General features: G+C 43.8%; 1 protein-coding gene across 3 annotated transcripts in view; it reads right to left on the bottom strand.

Annotated features, from left to right (window-relative positions):
* Nucleotides 1-20,575, bottom strand: part of CNNM3 (cyclin and CBS domain divalent metal cation transport mediator 3) — a 281,724-nt gene that overhangs the window by 145,185 nt on the left and 115,964 nt on the right. For all 3 annotated transcript variants that reach the window (XM_085634570.1, XM_085634569.1, XM_085634571.1), the window contains exons 2-3: nucleotides 11,533-11,676; nucleotides 10,364-10,519 (exon numbers count right to left, since the gene is read on the bottom strand). In XM_085634570.1, coding sequence (XP_085490696.1) covers nucleotides 10,364-10,519; nucleotides 11,533-11,676 — 300 coding nt within the window. The remainder of the gene's footprint in view (nucleotides 1-10,363; nucleotides 10,520-11,532; nucleotides 11,677-20,575) is intronic.

Raw genomic sequence — 20,575 nt, 5'->3', positions numbered from 1 at the left:
AAGAGATGGGGGCATTAAACACTAATCCAGTATAAATGCCAAATAACACTGACCTGTCTTATTTCAGATATGGTTGGATGTGAAAATGGAACCAGGAGTGATAATATACAACGATTTCAAAACTGGTACAAGTGCGCTTGATAGTTAAGTTAGAAAACTTCCTGTAAAATTCAGGAAACAAGAACAACAAGCATTTGCAATGCAATAGGTATCGCAGTTACACAAGTTTAAGCTATTGGCATTGTAAATGACAATGCCTTTTATGTACGTTTTTAAAACGAAAACAAAAATAAAAGGCATTGTTATTTGCAATGTCAATAGCTCAAACTTGCGTAAATGGAACACCTATTGCATTGAAATGCTTGTTCTAGTTACATTCGGCATATATTTTCGCTATTCCAGTATGTATAAAAAGTGGTAGTATTGCTGTTCTTTATTTTCCAGCCTCCATACATGTTGTTGCAGATCAGTTCCTGAAAAGTGTTTGACAGGCAGCATGAAACTGTTGATTTGGCCATAAGGGGGGCAAACGCCATTGTCTATCCACCCCAGGCTTACCTCAAGGAGCCAAGCAGAGTAGACTGTAGAAGAATGCTGTGGTTCAGAGAGCTGTGAACGTGACATTGCATTTATAAATGATAGTTCAGTGAGGGTTCAGCATTCGTTTGCCGTGTAGAGGAGATTAGCTCCCTCTCTCAAGCTGTCTACACGATTACATATTTAGTGTAATCGAAAAATCACACATTATCTATAATACACAAAGTATTTCCGTTTCTAGGATTAGCTGGCCGTCCGTTTTATTAAAAATACAGTTAGGGCCCCGTGACGTTTCGCCAGATAATAGCCGAGCCCAGTCTCGCTGACTTTATTAATGCTGGCGTAGACTGAAAAGAAGCCTTTCCGTGGCGCAGGGATGTACAGAACATTATTTGCAACAATGAAAAACAAGACAGGGGCAGGGACGAGCTGGGCTTGCAGCGCGTTTCTCATACGATTTTTAAAGGCAGATTTTTTGGCTGGTAAATTCGGGTCCAGAAACACTATGTCAGTGGAATCGGGCAGAGCGGTATCCTACCTGGAGATTCTTTTCAGTCTGACTCATATCTCGTCATTACTTGGCCTGCTTTGTTGGTAAAAGTCATCAGAGTGTTGTTAACTGCATGACGTTTGCTAGTAAAAGAAAACACAGTTAAATTGCGTTTTCACAGGACGGACAGGAAAGTTGTTTTGCATACACAGGTCTCTCGACCACATATGATTATTTTGGCAAGCAATCGCGTTGGATCTTTTTGAGAGAGTTTAGTGCTGTCTTTTGGCTCTGTAAGTAATTTGACGTTAAAAGGTTATGAGCTTTAGTGTGAGAGCAGATTTAAGAAAGGTTTGCTGATGAAACTAGAGCGTCACTTTCCTTAAATTAAGCGAAATCGCGATCAAAGCGGCCGTGCGGCCGCGAAAGTGAAAGTAAGCGCGGCGCGCGCGCCTGCGCACATGCACTGTAGCTCTAGGCTGGCCTGGTAGCACTTTTTGGAGCCCACATACAAAATGTCTCTTCGAGCCTTTGGCTCGCGAGACCTAAAAAACAGCTATGGCTTTTACATCACACAAATCGGTTTGCAATCCAAGACAAAGTTTTGCAAACTTTGCATGCAAACAACCTACCAGGCAGGGTTACATCAATTACGACTGAAAAACACTATCTTGTGCATGAGCATGCACTACCCCAGATCATCAAGTCCGCTGGGGCTGCAGTAAATTTGGAAATTATCGTTCATGAATTCATTTTCAGATCATGCATATGAACAATTGTTAATTACCTGTAAACAGGTGGTTCTCCAGTATTGGTGTCTTTCATAGATTCACATGCTTGAATATATTCCCCGTCGTCGGAGTGGGAGTCCCACGGTAAATAATATAGCAATATATACAGCCATAATATATATATATATATACATATACATAAGTAATCCTATAAAAACAGAGATATAAGTAAGTAATAACATCAAGAATGTCCCAATATGAAATTTCCATAGAGATACATGGAAAGAGAAAAAAGACATTCGTAGTCTGTCATTATGTTAGTCCAAACTACGGCCAATCAGGCGCCAGCTCCTCTCTAGAACCTTCTCCTCAGAGCTTCTCACCTCAGATTTTCGTAGCACCAAAGTGACTTTAGAGTGTATGAGGAGAAGAGAGCCTCTGAAGGGAGGAGGGAGGGTCGCATGTGAATCTATGAAAGACACCAATACTGGAGAACCACCTGTTTACAGGTAAGTAACAATTGTTCTTCTCCAGTATTGGGGTGTCTTTCATAGATTCACATGCTTGAATATAGAATAGCTAGCAGTATCAATCATCATTGTTTCCATGATCACACAGCTTCGAAATTGTAATGACAATCAATCTTCTTATGCATATGACAGTACTGAATAACTAACAGTATAAATGCATGATATGTCAATTATAAATGGAAACAATATGGAGGCGGGAGGAAGAGGCTCACCTTATTTAAAAAGATTGCGTAGCACTGCCTGTCCTACTGCAGCGTCCTCTTCGCTTAAAGTTGCCAAGCAGTAGTGCTTAGTAAACGTGTGTCTGGTCGACCACGTAGCTGCTCTGCAGATGTGTTGCAAAGGTACTCCAGCAAATAAGGCAGTAGATGATGAGACTGCCCTAGTGGAGTGCGCTCTCACTGAAGACTGTAGGGGTTTGTTTGCCTTTTGGTGGCAGAAAACAATAGCTGCTGAAATCCAGCGTGCAATCGTCGGCTTAGTAACCTGACGTCCTTTATGACAACGTCCATATGCTATAAAAAGTTGATCGGATTTTCGAAACGAACTTGTCCTACTGATGTAGAATTTTAGGCATCGCTTCACGTCCAAAGAGTGCAATCTTTGCTCTGCAGGTGTCTGAGGATTGGCAAAGAAGGTCTTTAATATTACTGGTTCATTAATATGAAAATCAGTAGGCACCTTGGGTAGGAATGATGGATTGGTGCGTAACACTACAGCATCCGGTTTGAACTGCAGGAACGGAGGTTTGACGGTAAAAGCATGAATGTCACTGACACGACGTGAAGACGTTAATGCCAGAAGTAGTGCGACCTTCCAAGTTAGATATTTTAAGTCGGCCTTGTGAATGGGCTCGAACGGAGGTCTCATCAATTGCGCCAACACAACGTTAAGATGCCACAACGGAGGAGGGCGTCGAATTGGCGGGAATTTCCGAAACAAACCTTTAAAAAATTGACGGATTATTCTTGAGGAACAAAGGGAATTTGATCCATCCTGCCAGAAACGGGAAATTGCTGCTAGGAAAACCCGTAGGGTTGCAAAAGACAGTCCAGAATTAGCTAGGTGCAGGAAGAAAGGTAGTAATTGATGCGCCGTGGAGTGTATCGGGTGGACTCCGTTAGAAACGCACCAGTGGCAGAATCTTTTCCATTTGAACTTGTACGTCCTGATTGTAGAGAGTGCTCTTGCTTGGGACAAAATATCCCTACAATCCTGCGGGATGTCTAGATGGGAGAACTCATGGTATTCAGGTTCCAGGCCGATAAGCTCAGTGAGGAGGGATTCGGATGGCAAATTCTCCCTTCGCTCATCGTGAGCAGATCTGTCCGATGTTGCAGGAGGATTGGTTGACATTGGGACATCAGGAGAAGTTCTGAGAACCACGCTTGTTGGGGCCAGCGTGGGGCTATTAGGATCAGGTGGCAAGGTTGTCTCTTCATCTTCCAAAGGACCCGAGGTATGAGGGGAATTGGAGGAAAGGCGTACGCAAATAGATTGCACCAGTTTATCAAAAGGGCATTCCCCAGCGACTCCTTGTGGGGATGCCAGCTTGCATAATTCCGGCATTTCCGGTTCTGCGGCGTAGCAAAAAGATCCAGTTGCGGACGACCCCATAGTTGGAATATCCTCTCTAGAGTGGGTTGGTGTAATTCCCACTCATGGGTCGACGAGGAGGACCTGCTCAGGGAATCCGCTAGGACATTGGATACTCCTGGCAGGTGTACTGCTGTAATCATGATTTGATGAGTGAGAGACCAGTCCCAAATTCTTTGAGCTAACCTGGACAGACTTGGGGATTTTGTTCCGCCCTGTTTGTTCACATAGTGCATACAGGTTGTGTTGTCTGTCTGTATTAGCACTGATTCTCCTTGGATCAAGGGCAGAAAGGACTTTAGAGCGAGATAAATCGCCATTAACTCCAACCTGTTGATGTGCCAAGTTCTTTGGTGTGTTGACCATCTCCCTTTTACCGAGAGAGCCTCCAAATGTGCGCCCCATCCCTCTAATGAGGCGTCTGTCGTGATTGTCCAGTCCGGCGGCACCAACAGAAAAGACGTGCCTTCTGTCAAGTTGGCTGGATTTGCCCACCATGCGAGTGCTGACCTCATTTGATCTGTGACACGTACTATGTCGTGGAAAGAGCCCGTTACTTGACGCCACTGAACATCCAATGCTTCCTGAATAGGACGTGTTCTCAGCCTGCAATGGGGAACTAAGGCAATGGAGGATGACGCCATCCCCAGAAATGATTTTAACAACCTCACAGAAACTGACTCTTTTGACTTGATCAAAGCGACCAGCCGTAGAATCTTTTGCAGACGCTCTTGGGAAAGAAACGCTCTTGCTGATACCGTTTCCAGAGTTGCTCCCAGAAAATCCCTTTGCTGAGCAGGATGAGGTTGGGATTTCGCTGCATTGATGGACAGACCTAATGAGCGAAACACGTTCTGGCATAGAAGTATGTGTTGTCTTAGGTGAGTGCTTGACTGAGATTTCAGGAGAAAGTCGTCCAGATATGGAAAAATTTGCACTCCTTGAATTCGTAGAAACGATATTACTGGAGCTAGTACCTTCGTGAACACACGAGGGGCCGAGCGCAGACCAAACGGTAACACTTTGAATTGGTAATCGTGTTGACCCACTCGAAAGCGCAGGAACTTGCGATGCCTTTGTAATATAGGAATATGAAAATAGGCATCCTGGAGATCTATAGTTGCCATGAAATCTTCCTGCGAGAGTAGACGCAAGATGTCTACTAGCGTCATCATACGAAAGGATTGGCTCTTTAGGTATTTGTTTAGTGCCCTTAGATCGAGGATGGGCCTCCACTCTCCGTTCTTCTTCGTGATCAGAAAGAATCGGGAATAAAAACCCTTTCCCCTTTGAGATACTGGCACCAATTCTACAGCTCCCTTCTGCTTTAGAAGTCAAACTTGATGCAAAAGTTCTTTCATGTGAGCAGGTGGTGGTCCTGAGGGTGGTGTGGGAGGAGGGAATTTGGTGAACTCTAAGGCGTGTCCTTTTTTCACAATGTCCAAAACCCAACGGTCCCTTGTGATGGAGGACCATTGAGAAAAGAACAGAGATTCGACCTCCAACCCTGCATGTCCGGAAAGAGTCACTGTCTTTTATATGCGTTTCTTCTGTATGAGGATTTCCCTCTATACGACTTGGAGGCCTGCTGTCGTGAAGACTGCTGTTGCTGGCCATTCGAATATCGGTTGGATCCTTGATTATAGGGTCTGTATTGATTACCACCCCTTCGAAAATTGGAGGAGGTGCCGCGTCCGCGTGCACCACGAAAATTTTGCCTTTGAAATTGTAGGTTTCCTAAGGATCTAGCTGTTTCAGTATCCTTCTTTATGGACTGGAGTGCCTCATCCACATGACTTCCAAATAACGCCTCGCCGTCGTAAGCCATGTTAAGGATCATGGACTGTACCTCCTGTCGAAAGGATGTTGATCTTAACCATCCTTGCCTGCGCAGAACAGCCGCTCCGGCAAGCTGACAGAACCCCGTGCAGGCGATGTCTACTGCACAATCAATTATCTCCGCCGATGCTGCTTCTCCCTCTTGAAGCAACTTCATTGCTTCTTCCTTAGATGGCTCCGGCAACTCTTGCAGCACATCTGAAATATCAGCCCACACTTGTCGGTCATAGCGACCCAAAATGGCCAAGGCATTAGCTGCTCTAACCACAGTAGAGGCCATTGAAGAGAACTTACGCCCTATGGCATCCATTCGACGTCCGTCACGATCCGGTGGTGCGGTGACAGTCGACGCCGGATTTTTTTGCCTTACGTTGCGCTGCCTGCGTAACGACTGACTCAGGTTTAGCCTGTCCCGTGAGGCATGCTGGGGTTCCTATTGGTGCCTTATATTTCTTCTCTAATCTAGGCACCTGTGCCGGCAAGGTATTCGGTGTTTGCATCAACTTCTTGCCTTCTTCCCAAATAAATTCCACAATAGGAATAGCATGAGTCTGTTTAAAAGGTTGACTCTTAAAATCATACAGGAAACAATCTTCCTCTCTGCGCTCCGTTGTCAGTTTAAAACGTTGCGCCGCCCTCTCCATTAGTTGGTGAAAATTCGCTATGTCCACTGGAGGTGAATCCCCTGTTACTATCTGAGAGGGGGATGGAGTTTGTGCTTGGTAATTGTCCCACTCCGCCATATCATCGTCATCGTTATCCACATCCCCACTATCATCTGGGATTTCACCCTCTTCTGTTTCTTGAGGGACTTCCTGCGGAGGCTCATAGTGAGGCAACACTCTCTCTGGGACCTGTCTTGGTGGTGCAGACGGTAGCAGAGGTAAAGGATTTACATTTGGTATCGGTGGTATAGTTGTTGGAACCACAGGAGTTAACGGGACCTCAGAACGCTGTGGAGATATATGAAAGCGTTGATTGTAGTCGTCCAACATGCGTTGGAGATTAGTTATGAGCGACAATGGAAGAGTCGCCGGTTTCACAGGCACTTGCTGTATGTAAACTGGGTCTTCACCCTCACTGCTTTCATCCTGGCATTTAATTATCAAGTCGGATGGGCTTTGCGCCGTTCCAAAGGACTCCGGTAAACCCTCGGACTCCTGATCAGAATCCGTAGAAAATAAAGGGGAGGGAGGCTGCGCATCCCCTACAGGAATAATCTCTTCCTGCCTATCGAGGCTAGAACCAGTTGGTAATGGTGTCAAAGGAACCTCAGTGAATGATGAAAGAGAGGCTGAAGTTGCATGAGGTAGCTGTTCCCTCCTTGATATCTTGTTCACCCTTATCTTAATGAAAGAACCTGCCGTCGAGTGCTGCATGGTATGCACTGTGGACGTCTTCAGCGAAGGCCTCGTCGACGGAGCTGTTGATAATGGAACGCTCGTCGACGGAATAAACGTCGGCGGAATCTGTGCCAACGAAATCGACGTCGACGGAGCCGCCGTCGACGGAGCTGTCGTCGACGGAGCTGTCGTCGACGGAGCCGTCGCCGACGAGGCTTTAGTCGACGAAGCCACCGTCGACGAAGCCACCGTCGACGATCCCGTCGACGGGATCTTCTTCTTCGTCGACGAAGTGGACGCCGACGAGATCGACGACGCCTTCGTCGACGAGACGGGTTGCGTCGACGGTACCTTTACCTTCTTCGCCGACGATGTAATGGGCAAAATAGAAGTCACCGCCCTTGAAGTACTGATGGTCACCGTCGACGAGGATAACGGCGACAGAACACTCGTCGACGACGAAGCAGCCGATGTCGTCAGAGTCACCGTCGACGAGCCAGATACAGCAGATCTCGTCGTCGGCAGCATCGTCGACGAGGCGGACAGTCTTTTTCCTGAGGCCTGGGAAATAGACGCCTCTACAGCCTGAGAACTATGTCCCGAAGGCGACAAAACAGTAGGTGAGACTGCAGAAGTGGCAGCTGACAGTTTCTTTTTCTTGAGGAAAGGAGATGGTAACTCCTGCACACTACTGCGCTTAGAGGCTGTATGAGAACGGCCAGAAAGAAGACTTTCCATGTCAGACACTGGGTCATCTTTATCCTTCAGTCTCTGAAGCCATATTAAGAGACGGCCTTCTCTGTCCTTTAAAGTCTTTGTAGAAAAAGTTCTACAAAATTTACATTTTGCCACTTCATGATCTGGGTATAAACAGTAAATACACTTACTGTGTGGGTCCTCAGAAAATAAACGCAGCTTTCCACACGAAGAACATGGTCTAAACAAAGATTTCTTACTTGAAGACATTCTGACTGACAAAAACTGAGCAGAGCTCAGGGAGACTCCCTGTCACACGACGTGCGGTAGAAAATCTGAGGTGAGAAGCTCTGAGGAGAAGGTTCTAGAGAGGAGCTGGCGCCTGATTGGCCGTAGTTTGGACTAACATAATGACAGAGATAGACTACGAATGTCTTTTTTCTCTTTCCATGCATCTCTATGGAAATTTCATATAGGGACATTGATGTTATTACTTACTTATATCTCTGTTTTTATAGGATTACACATATATATATATATATATATATATATATATATATATATATATATATATTACCTACTGGCGGTCGCCAGTAGGTAGTTATAGTTAGGACCACGTTTCCATAGGAAATCCGCAACATTCTATTTTGAATAACTTTGGCGCCGGTCGACGAATCCTCGCGAATTTTTCAAAATAGGTGGGGCGCTACGCTCCGCTCCTACCCTGAAAGTCTCGGGGGGATTCGTCAAGCGGGGGCTGAGATAAAAGGGGGGTCCCAAAACGCGTTTTTCCCATGCATTTTTCCATAGGACCTTTAGACAGGGCTACAGCCCGAACGGCTGAACAGAATTACTAGAAATTTGGCAGAGAGGTAGTCCTCAGGTCAAGGAAGTGCCTTTTGTAGGTTTGGTGTAAATCTGTTCAGTAGATTCTGAGAAAATAGCCTTTAAATCAATATATATATCTGAGCCAGCTTACGGTGCGCTTACGGTACGCTTACCGTACGCGTACGGTGGCGTGCGCGATTATGATTGGCTCTTAGATCTTAGTAAACATTCGAATCGGCCTTAACCAGGAAGTGGCGGCCGCCATTTTCTCTCTCGCACTGAGAGTGATGATTAACAAACAAAGCACAAAAACATGTAAAGGGGCTGTTTTGACAGCTCCCACACACATAGCCATGTAGAGGGAGTCCCCAAAGATCCCCCAAGGCCAAAAACTGAATTTTTATTTTTTTGCTAATTTCGCCGATTACGCTTACCGTACGCGTACGGTAAAAAAATATATAAAAAAAAAAATTATCCACAATCACCCCACCCTGTGTGCAATTGGTGACCGAAGCTCACCAATTGTGCATGGCTTATTAGAGCTGCGAAAAACGAAAATAAAAAAAAAAAATATTTTAAAAAAAAATTATCCACACTCTCTCCACCCCGTGTGCAAATGGTGCCCGAAGGGCACCATTTGTGCATGGCTTATAACTTTTGCGAAAAATTAAAATATTACCTTTAAAAACGAAGTGCATCATATGTCCTCCATGTGCGCACGGTGCGCGAAGCTCATCGTGCGTACATGGCCCATCTAGCGTAACGTGGGCACCGTGCGTGCACGGCACTAACTGCGTAAAGTGGGCGCGTGGTGCGCGAAGCGCACCGCGTGCTCACTGTGCGCGCACGGTGCGCGCACGGAACGAACTGCGTTAAGTGGGCGCGCACGCCACGAATGGCGTAAAGTAACTTAGCATTTAAAAAACCGTACAAATTCACTGAAAAAACCATAGGTTTCACACACGTTATAGTTAGGAATTAGCATTTAAAAAACCTTGCAAATTCACTGAAAAAACCATAGGTTTCACACATGTTATAGTTAGCGGAAATTTTACTGATAAAAAACCAATGAAATTCCCCCGTTATAGTTAGTGCAGGCAACTATAACTCACGCGACCGCAATCTTCTGCTGATGACATGTGTCTTTATGAAAAAAAAATATTTGTAATATATGTATAGCTAAAAATGTATGGAAGAAGACATGGGTAAATAAGTGTCTAAATACAGTATTAGCATCAGCAGAGGATTGCGGTCGTGTGAGTTATAGTTGCCTGCACTAACTATAACGGGGGAATTTCATTGGTTTTTTATCAGTAAAATTTCCGCTAACTATAACATGTGTGAAACCTATGGTTTTTTCAGTGAATATATATATATATATATATTATGGCTGTATATATTGCTATATTATTTACCGTGGGACTCCCACTCCGACGACGGGGAATATATTTAAGCATGTGAATCTATGAAAGACACCCCAATACTGGAGAACATGAGATTCCACAAAGTAACGCTGAAACATGTAGCCCACGCGGTCCACGCTACAAGCCTAAAAGCTGAAAGAGTGGACAGAGGTGGCCATTTCACACAAACACAAACACTGCTGAATGTAACTCTTTCAAATGTGTGCAACAAAAGGAAGCAGAGGCGTGCTGCAGTAGTGGAAGAATGTGTGTGCAAGCTTCATTTCATCGCAGGGGAGAGGACATTACGCTGTACCACACTTTGAGAACCCATTACTGTTCTCTTGCCTCAATTCCTATAGACACTGACCTCGAGAGAGAAAACGCTGCGTGGCCAACAGCAGCTGAGGGGAGATCTTCGCTTTATGTTCGATTTCTGGGACTTTAAAGAGCGAGAAATCCTCCTTCCGTCTCTCCAGCACTGTGTTCAAGGGGGCCGGCTGTTTCTTCTTCACCTTGTGCTCCTCTGTGCAAGATGTAAAGGGAAGTTAGTAGACTGCATAAAAAGTAAGGGTAAAGAAACCTAAGGAAGGAATAGGGTCATCACACTCATTGATGGGCAAGGGAGATACAGTGAACTAAAGATGGGCTAGCTACTGAAAGCTCGAACCAGATGCCTGGCAATTCGAGGTCCTCTTGACCCATGGAGTCTAAAACGACCCGAGCTTTCCTGTGGCTGACGCCTGCCACTAATGCGTTCACCTTATGTGCCAATAAGTAAAGACAAAGCTTTGATGACAAACCTTTAATGTAAAACCGACAAGAAAAAAACAGATACCCATCTAGTAACGAATCAGTGTAAAACAAGTAATCACTGCTTCCCCGTTTGAAGAAATTGTTATTCCAGAAATTGTGCGATCTTCGGTATTATATTTCAGGCTTCCAGTTTTCCGTTTTTACTGATTTTTACATGCAAATACAGACAGAAAGCAGTCAATTTCCTGTCTATTTATTTTAAAAGTGGAAAAGCATAGAAAAGTGTGCTTCTTGTGAGTGACTCCTTGTTGTCCTTCATGAATTCCAGACCAACTACTAAGCAGATAGACCACATTGGGATTTAAAAACAGGAAGAAATTCCCTAAAATATGGATATAATTTTACATACATTTGTATTAATGGCAATATTTACCTGTCTGTGTAGTGTTTTATTATATTTGTCAACAGCAAAAATATTACAAAGGGAGAGGGACAATGAAAATAGAAACAGAGAGGCACGGTATACCAAGGTGACGAACAGCTAAACCATAACAAAGGTAGGGAGACATGGTAAGACAAGCAAGAGGAAATGGAATAACACAGGAGGGTAAAAGACAGGGACACAAAGTTTAGGAAGAAGTCACCAGGACTGATCTAAAGCAGGGACAGGAGATCAGAACATTGTAAAATAGCAAGGACTTGACGGAAAGGTACAAACTTATGTAAAAAACAGGAAATGCAGAAGGGGCAGAGGGAAAAGGGGTTTGGTAACAAATGGCTCACTATAATCGTCAGACTCGTCCAAGATCTCAGACTTGATGATGATCTCAATGACATCTTCCAGCGTCACCAGCCCCATGACTTCGTAGAAGGGATCACCCTCACCCTCGTTGTTCACCTTCTGCACAATGGCCATATGGGATTTACCTGCGATAGAGACATGATGCAGAAGGGAGGTTATGGTTCACATCCAGAGATCTGCAAGTGAACATCAGCATTTTCAACAAGAACAGCAGCGTATGGAGCGAATTCAATATGCACCATGGTAGCATACTTACAAAAGGAGTACACGTCCTGCAAGCAAGCTTTACATAGAGAACATTGTACACAGACTGACTGCACACTAGTAGAAAAAGAGCCAGAATAGTGAATACTATACACACAGAGCATATGTTTGCAGCAGTGGAGGTTTACGCAAGAAGCTCTATACTCACAACTTACATGTTTACAGCTAAAGCTTTGTACCCAAAGTAATTGACTGAACATAACGAATAAGCTTTTTGAAAAAGATGACGAGCATGCTGTGTCTTGAAAAGTGCATAGCGCGACAAATATTCACAAGATGCTAACTAGTGTTGCATGAATCACAAAAATAAAGAAAACACACTACATGATTGTAATTTACAGTAACTGAAGCGTAGTGAGCCTCATAAGAAAAATCTTTGTATGCAGAGTAACTCAATACACACAGCAATGAAGTATCTCTCGAGCTTGTGAGTATTTCTTTAAACAAGCACTAGCAAGGCCTATGAGTCTGGCTTATAAGTCAAAGTGCCTCTTCAATCACTGATAAGTCTAGGCACTCGATCTCTCATAATCCCACTAATACATCCATCCATCCAAAGACTCATTCTTGCATTCGCCCAATTTCCCATCTGCAATAAAACAAACAAACTGAACAAGCATACAGAAGGCAAATGAAAAGAATAACAGTAGAGTAAAGACAATATGCCACCGCCTAAACGTGATGGGCATTTGCTTCCAATGCAAAAACAAGCATTGGCAAAGCCAATAGGTCTCGCCTTTGGGGCTTTATAAGTGTTTAGCTAGAGCTATTGGTTTTGCCAATGTTTGTTAGCTAAGTTGGCGTGTTCAAACCTCACAGAATATAGCATGTCTCGCAGAGTAGCACATGCTCACTGACTCTAGACGCCCCAGTTTTTTCATCCTACTTAAAGTCCGTCGGATTATTTACAAACACAGACAGGCCATTTATCAACTTAAAACTAAACGCACAGTCCTGCCACTTCAGAAAACTCCAACACTAAGACCAGGGAGAGGCACGTTCATAGCTTATTTGACATGTGGGAGGGCCGCTTTTTGAAAGAAGGACAAAGCGAACCACCAGGGACAGCATAGAACACCAATCTGAAAGTGGTCCCCATTTTCTGCTAAAAGGAAACAAATGCTGCGGTAGATAGAACTATCCTCCCATGATCACACTGCTGAGTAGGAAAGCCGGGATTATGAAAACAGAGGCCCCTTGGTTTAGACAGCGCAGGTTGGCCAATAAACTACACAACCTCAGAGTATACACCAACCCGGTCTGTGGAACGGCAAGAGCAAGGGCAGGTATGCGTGTCCTCTTTTGTGCCGGGCAGCCACGGACTGAGCGCAACCCTCCCTCCCCCGTCCTCCTCACGGTGCCAGCATGACGGTTCCCAGAACGAGGCCAGATACCAGCTCAAACTGGCAGGGATGCGGAATTCCTATAGCCCGACGCTCGGAGCATATTGTTTGGGGTCAAGGGCAACAAGTTTTCATGTGTATTTTGTCCTTGGGACAAGTAGGCCCGACCCCCTACAGCACAAACCCTTTGGCTACTAGTGTACAGTACCACATTATGGATCAAGGAAGGGCATTGTCTGCAGTTAAGGTAATGTGTGTCCATGTGTTAACACTGTTCAAACCTCTATTTATGGTTCAATAATGCAAAGCCTTTATTATTAGTGTGAGCACTAAAAGTAAATGTTGTAAGCTCAGCCTGCACTACTGACGGTGGTTCCAGTATAAACGTGTACACACATTTTCAAAGTTTAGTAATATGAGGCTATGTGTAATGCTCCCAGAATGCTCTCTGATCATATGCAAATATTTGCAGAAACTTGAGAGCAACAGTGATGATTCTTTGCTTTCAAAATAAAATGTTCACAAAAAATTCAAGTAGGAAAACACATTTTGCTAAACTACTGTAAGATTTTAGGTACCATATCTTTGCAGCATCATTTAGTAACATGTTGTATGCTTGTATTTCCCAAAAACTATTTCAAACTATTTCCCAAAAATATTCATAATGGAAAATCAGTGTAACCGGTTAAAATAAGATTGTGGGAAACAAAAATAAACAAGCATTGGCAAAGCCAGTAGGTCTGAAGTTGGCGGACAGGCCTTTGGTTTTGTCAATGTGTGACTTGTTTTGGCATGGTTTTTATAAAACCATATCGGTGTGGGAGCTGCAGGGCCCTCACCATTCTAACAAGCATTGGCAAAAGCAAAACAATTGGTTTTGGTCTCAAAAAGCACACATTGCCACAGCAGTTCCAAGAACTGAACAAAACTACTTTTTGTGCCAATATGCTCCTTGTAAAAGAGCAGAATAATGTAGCCAGCTGATAGACCAAGAGAAAGAGAGAGAGAGACAATTTTATTAAACACAAAAGGTCATGGTTAACGCAAGGCTTAATTAGAGGCCCAATTATTAAAGAAAGTCTCAAAAGTGCATCCATGGTATATATCCTTGCATTAAGTGCATATATACAGTTTCTGTGAATTCACAAGAATTTAGAGAAGTAGGCCAAGAAATAGTACTACCAGAAAATATTTGTGAACTGCATTTTAGCATGAGCAAAAGTGCATGTGTAGTTTGCTCATGTGAAAATATGAATGTTTTAAGTTCACTTTCCCTCCACCCAGTTTTTTCCCAACCCCGGAAGAAGTTTTACGCCTGCCTCTGTCGGGAGTACATTTCCAACTTTTTTCAGTATGGGAAAAGATTAGAAAGGAGTTGGTAAAAAAACCTTAAAACATGCAAGTTAGTAGGTTAACACAGCTCAAAAGGGCATTCCAATCTTTGAACTATTGCTTACCACCATCTTCAGCCCCAGTATATAGACCTGCAGAAACGTAGCAACATAAGGGAATTGCTAGTATTCAAACCCTACTATGGTACGAGCCCTGGCATAATTAGCGAGGCTTTATCAGAACTCTTACATAATGAGATTGCTGCCTTAATTTGTCGCCGCATTACATGGCACAAAAGGGACAAGAGAATTTTGTTACAGGACAAGTAGATTTATGAAGCAGCCTGCCCCATGGACAAGTAGATATTTTATTAAATTCAACACCCCTGAACTGGTTTCAAATGAATTTGTAAGTTATCTGAGATGGAGTGCCAGTGTTCTGTTTGTATAGCGTGGGTTCCATGCAAGGAAGCGGGGTTGGTGTTAAAGGTACACGTAGCACTGGAAACGTAAAAAACCTTGTCTTATGTTTAGTTTACATAAGGATTAGGGAGATTTAATTAAGGGGTTCGGACTCCCAACTCGCACATTTGCTTTGGCACAAAGACTCGTGGTCATATATGAAACCGTTAAAATGTTACAGAATGGGTGCTTTCGTGTTCTTTCCACTGGAATAAATGTAAGTAAAGCATTTGTCCGCTGCTACAATCAAAATATCCTTGAAACACACAACTTGAAATGCACTTGGCTTTGCAAGTGTTGTCTGCACAAATGATTGTAGAAATACACACCAGTGCACTGTGCGCACATGGGCGCGGTTTACAGTATAATGAACAGCCAGCTCGAAGAAAAGTGTGCGTGTTCAAGGAAAGTGCATGCACAAGTAGACATTGGTGTGCATGCCCGCGCAGGCAATGCTTGAAATGGAAAAATAGAACTGCTGTACCAGAGTACCTGCTTGTTTTGAGAAGTGCCGGTACTCTCCAATTAAAACGATTATGTTTTTCTTGAGAAATGCAGGTACTCTCCCTCGCAAAATAAAAAAAAATGCCGGTACCGGCCCATTTAAAGCACTCTTAACTTTCATACGTTCGTTTGTTTAAAGTGTTGCGTGTATAAAAAAATAAGTGGAAGCGTGTATAAAAAAAATAAAAAAAAGTGGAGGGAACAGGAAAGTGAAAGCGACCGAGAGACAGGCAAGAAAGTGAAAGCGACCTTGAGACAGGCAAATGTAAACAAGCGCGCACGGCCACACTAATTAGAAACAGATGGCCCCTACGTGCTGCTGCTCGCTCCCGCAAGGTGGATACTGCCACACGCACAAGTGTTACAAAAGTGCAGACCGATTCCAAAAGGTCATCTCCTAGATCAGCGCATGCGCGCTGCGCTAGGCTTGACCTAATGAACAGCAGCGGGTGGAGGTTTTGCTATAGCATTGTATATAATGTATAGCAGCTTAAATTTCCAACATAATTGACACGTTTAGAAGCAATGTGTAGAGAATTCGGAGCAGTAAAAACAACGATACACATTGTGCAATAGCGTTCCATGATGGCCATTCAGTAAACATCATATCGGGTGGTCATCTTTGAATGCTAAAATAGAAACTGCTCCAAGGTGACCAACATGATGCTTACAAACAAGGGAGAAATCTTGAAATGGCATAACAAGGATATATTATGCACAATACCATTCCAAGATGGCCACCAAGTTTAGAAATAGTGTCCACATAGGATACAGTACACTGCAGATGAAATGAGCAGTAAGTGAGCAGACCATTACAATTGTCTGGGGAGCATCACTATGCTCTTAAAACAAAAAGAAGCAAATTAATTAATGGGGACCTATAAAAGGAATACAAGGCAAGTTAAACTTTATTGATATTTAAAACCATTCAATATACATCCTTATAATATGGAAGGAAAAGAAAATATAATAAAATAAAAAGGAATATATGGAAAACTTAAAGGACTGGCTATCAGTCCAAACCTAAATCATACACATTTTTTGGTGGATGCACACATTAATAACAGCGCAAAGGCAGAATGGGCTAACTCATTGCCCACGCCGTGTGCTATCAAAGAAAAGCTGAATGTGAACGACACTCTAACTTACCTGTGAGACCTGACCCAAAGGCCCTCTACACCTGTATATGCATGTAGAGTACTTTTAAATATGTGTGTGTTTTTTTTTTTTTAATGAAAGGGCCTAGAAGACAATCTACACCGGTCATGCTCTTCTAAGAGGGTGTCGCAAGGATTATCACAGTGCAAGTCTTTTACCTGCAGGGTACGTCAAAGGAAGTTAACTAGCACCAAAATCATTGCTTGCTACAGTAATCTGAATGTGTCCATATAACAAAATGCCATTCTACAAACAAAGATATTGTAATATCAACCCACTGCTAACGCCCTATTGATGGTAACATTCGATTTTCACGGTCAATAGGTGAGGTCTACTTCCTTTTTTATAATCTCTCATAATAAATAGATCTGACCTATGGCATATGACATAACATTTCCATAATGAACCATTCAGGTCTAACACCGTTTATCGTTGGATCATGACCATAATCCACTCAGGCCTATCATTTTAAGCAAATGACTTCCTGCAATATAACCATCGGGTAAACAGTCATAAGATTAGCAATATGGACAAATAGAGCCAAACAAGGATTCTAAAAACGCAAATCTACCTACAGGATTTGTCAGGTGGAGGAACCAATCCAAAAGCCTTTACCTACTACAGTAATTTGTGAGAATAGGAGTAAAGCAATGCAGGTCTACAAGCACTAACACAGTTTCATAATAATACACCCATAAAAGCTATTGGCTTTAACATATAACTTTCAAAATAAATAATTCAAGGCCTAGTGCTGTGGTGATTCCCCTTCTGGACACACTTTGGTTCGCCCTTAGTTTTGCGTATTAGATGTTTCAGGTTGCCTCTGTTTGCACAGACGCACACAATATATTTGATTTTGAGACATGATTTTTAAAATATGCTGTACATGTTTTGTTATTTAGTGACTCTAATTGAGATTCAGTCGGTACATTTTGTACAAGGTCGTCTAGAACAGTTACCAATGTTCTAGACATAAGACGCTAGCACTGCTTTAGCTTTCCAACACAGAAGTTCTTATCATATTAACTGTGTCTTGGCTCCTTGGGAGCATAAAGGAGAATTCCGGCAGAGAGACCTGCCCTGGAATGAACGTTCGCACAGCCTGTCTAGCAGCATTGCGTAAACTGAGTTTACACCTATAATGCGGACCACCTAACCACATACACCCTGTATGGGGTCTGTTGCTAATCCCAGAGATCACCGATATAGCCCTGTGCTCACATAGCTGAGGGTAGGCTTAGACAGATATTACTTGGCATGGTTGGATTGTTCATTGTTTACAGCCTGCTAGTAATGCTGATTACATTGCTTGTTTTATTTGTCTACTAATTGCAGCACATCTGCTTCATAATAGACCGCAATAGTTTCAATAAATATATTGTAAACTTTCCTCGTGTCTTTCTTTTGCTTACCCTAGACACGCATGTGAGAGAGAAGAAAGGTGATGATCTTTTTCCAAGGTTCCCTTGGGAACTAGGAGAAAATGTTCTAGGTTGCCAAAATTACCTGTTACTCGCTGAAAGTTAGGGGTACAGGTGAAGCACAGTGAGCTAGCCAGGATTTTGGCCGACAGGTACTGATGTGGTAGAGAGACTCAGTTCCTGCATTCTGACATCCTGCCATCCCAAGGTACAGTTCTGCTTTACCAATAGAATCTCTGCAAAACTGCAGCTCATAAATTGTCATAATAGAAATATTAGCCCTATGACAAGACTTTTCCCAATGAACCAATCAAGCTTTTATATACAGCCTTATTCAGTAGCTTATCACCATATCGATCTCAGGCCTGCTGTATTCGGTATACGCTTTACTACAAGGTAACTACTTGTATACTGTCAATAAGTACAAAATCACAGTCTGCAAAATATACAACCCATCCTAAAACTGTATCAGAAGAATTCTCAAAGTACAGATCTTCCATCCGGAGGGTTTCTCACAAAAGGTAACCATACCAAACCTTTGCCTACTTTTGTAATCGGTGATATTCACTGTAACAAAATATCTGTCTAGAACAGTGGTTCCCAAACTTTGCAGACCCACAACACACTTTTTAGAACAGCAAACTTTTACGACTCACCCACCTTTAATGGGCAGGAGGAGCTGGAATTTTTAAATGCAACTAAAGCATTGTCATATACAGGCAGCACATTTTCCATTGAAATGGCACTAAAATTGCACAGACATGCTGTTTTATTACTATAGCACACAAATGGTGTGTGGAAATCTCGTTTCTCTGATTCTTTTTTTTTTATTTGTGCATCACCAAGTAAAGTGAGTTGATTGTTTTGATCCTATTAAAATTTGTTTCTAGCATACTTCATAATTACAAACAATGTGCTTAATTTTTGCTTTCCTAACTGCTGATTTACATTTTGTTGTGTGTTGCAAAAATGACCTCGTACATACAGCCTTTCCTTTCACACACCCTTGCTGTCCCTCATGATCGTCACATAATTCACTTTAAAAACTCCTCTCACTTTGCAGTCAGAGAAAGAAAAATCAACACAAATCGCCATGTTAACCCCTTTGGTGCGTCAGACGGCCAGGGGCCACCAGTGCACCGGCCATTCGATCACATGGCACAGGGAATCCCTCTGGTGCAGGTTCCAGATGGATTCCCTTTCACCACCAACAGCCTCTGGAGCCCGGGAAGAGCTTCCCCAGCTCCCGAGGCTGTAGCTTTGGTATCCCTGAAATGACGATCAGCCTCACGTCGCTCTGAATTCATTTCAGTGAAAATCGAAACTGAAATGAGGAGAGGCGCTCATTTCAGTTTCGCTCCACGTGCTCAGGGGGCTATCTCAGCCCCCTGAGCACGTCGAAAGTCAGGAGAGGTATCGTTGGAAAGGGGATAATCTTCCCTTTCCAATGGTAGCCCTTCCTAGTGGATCCCTGCTTGTGGACCGCCCCAGTAGGGCGATACCTAAGCAGGGATCCACCCACAAGCCACCAGGGAGGGGGATCGGCCACTTGGGCAAGGGCCTTTGCTACCCCCAAATTAAATGGGTACATTCACTCAAGCCCACTAAACGCCAGGGTTTTTTTTTCCCAGTTGAATTTAGGGGTGGGGGTTGCCCCCCAACAAAATTCCTGTCTTTCTGCCCCCCAGAGGGGAAAAAGCCCACTAGATACTAGGGATTTTTTTCCACTGCAAATACCCACCCCCCACAAAATTGGTCTTTCTGCGCCCCCCCCCCCCCCCCCCCCGGGGGCAGTAGCCCCCAATATGCCTCCGGGGGGGGGGGGGGGGTTTGAAAGCCCGCTATATGCCAGGGATTTTTATTTCGTCGAATTTAGGGGTGGGGCTGTCCAAAATGGGCATGCCAATGCTCCCCGCCCCACCCCAAATCCCACAGTCTTTCAGCCCCCCCCCGGAGGCAGATGGGGCAGCCCACTAGGCCCCAAGGACTTTTTATTTTTTTAATGTGTAGAGGTGGGGGCTGCCAAAAATAGGCATGCCAATGCCTCCACCCCCCAAAAAACATTGCCACAGCCTTTCTGCCTCCACCGGGAGGCAGATGGGGCAAAAGTCCCTAATCTGCCCAACCCGGGGGGGGGGGCAGAAAGCCCACTAGGAGCCAGGGAGTTCGTTGTTTTACTTGTACATAGGGGCGCTTGGCTGGCTGTGTGTGTGTGGATGGCACTTGGCTGGCAGTATGCGTGTATTGTTGTGTGTGTGTACTGACTCTCTGCTGGTGGAGTGGCTTGCATAGATCCCCCAGCGTTGCCTTACTCAGAATCCCGGGCAAACCTCAAATGTACTTACAGGGTCACATTTTCCTCACATTTTTGTGTGGGTAAGTTGTAGGATCACCGTGCAGGCACAAATTTCCTACTACCCAGCATTCCCCTTGGTCTCCAGAGAAAAATAACACCTCAATTGTGCGGATGCCCAAAATAGCTTCAACCGAAAAACGTATAAACCAACTGCCCTTTTAGACGCGCTTTGGGCACCCCTCAAG

This window comes from Triturus cristatus, chromosome 11, assembly GCF_964204655.1.
Source record: "Triturus cristatus chromosome 11, aTriCri1.1, whole genome shotgun sequence".
Taxonomy (NCBI): domain Eukaryota; kingdom Metazoa; phylum Chordata; class Amphibia; order Caudata; family Salamandridae; genus Triturus; species Triturus cristatus.
This window is presented reverse-complemented; position numbering and strand designations above follow the sequence as displayed.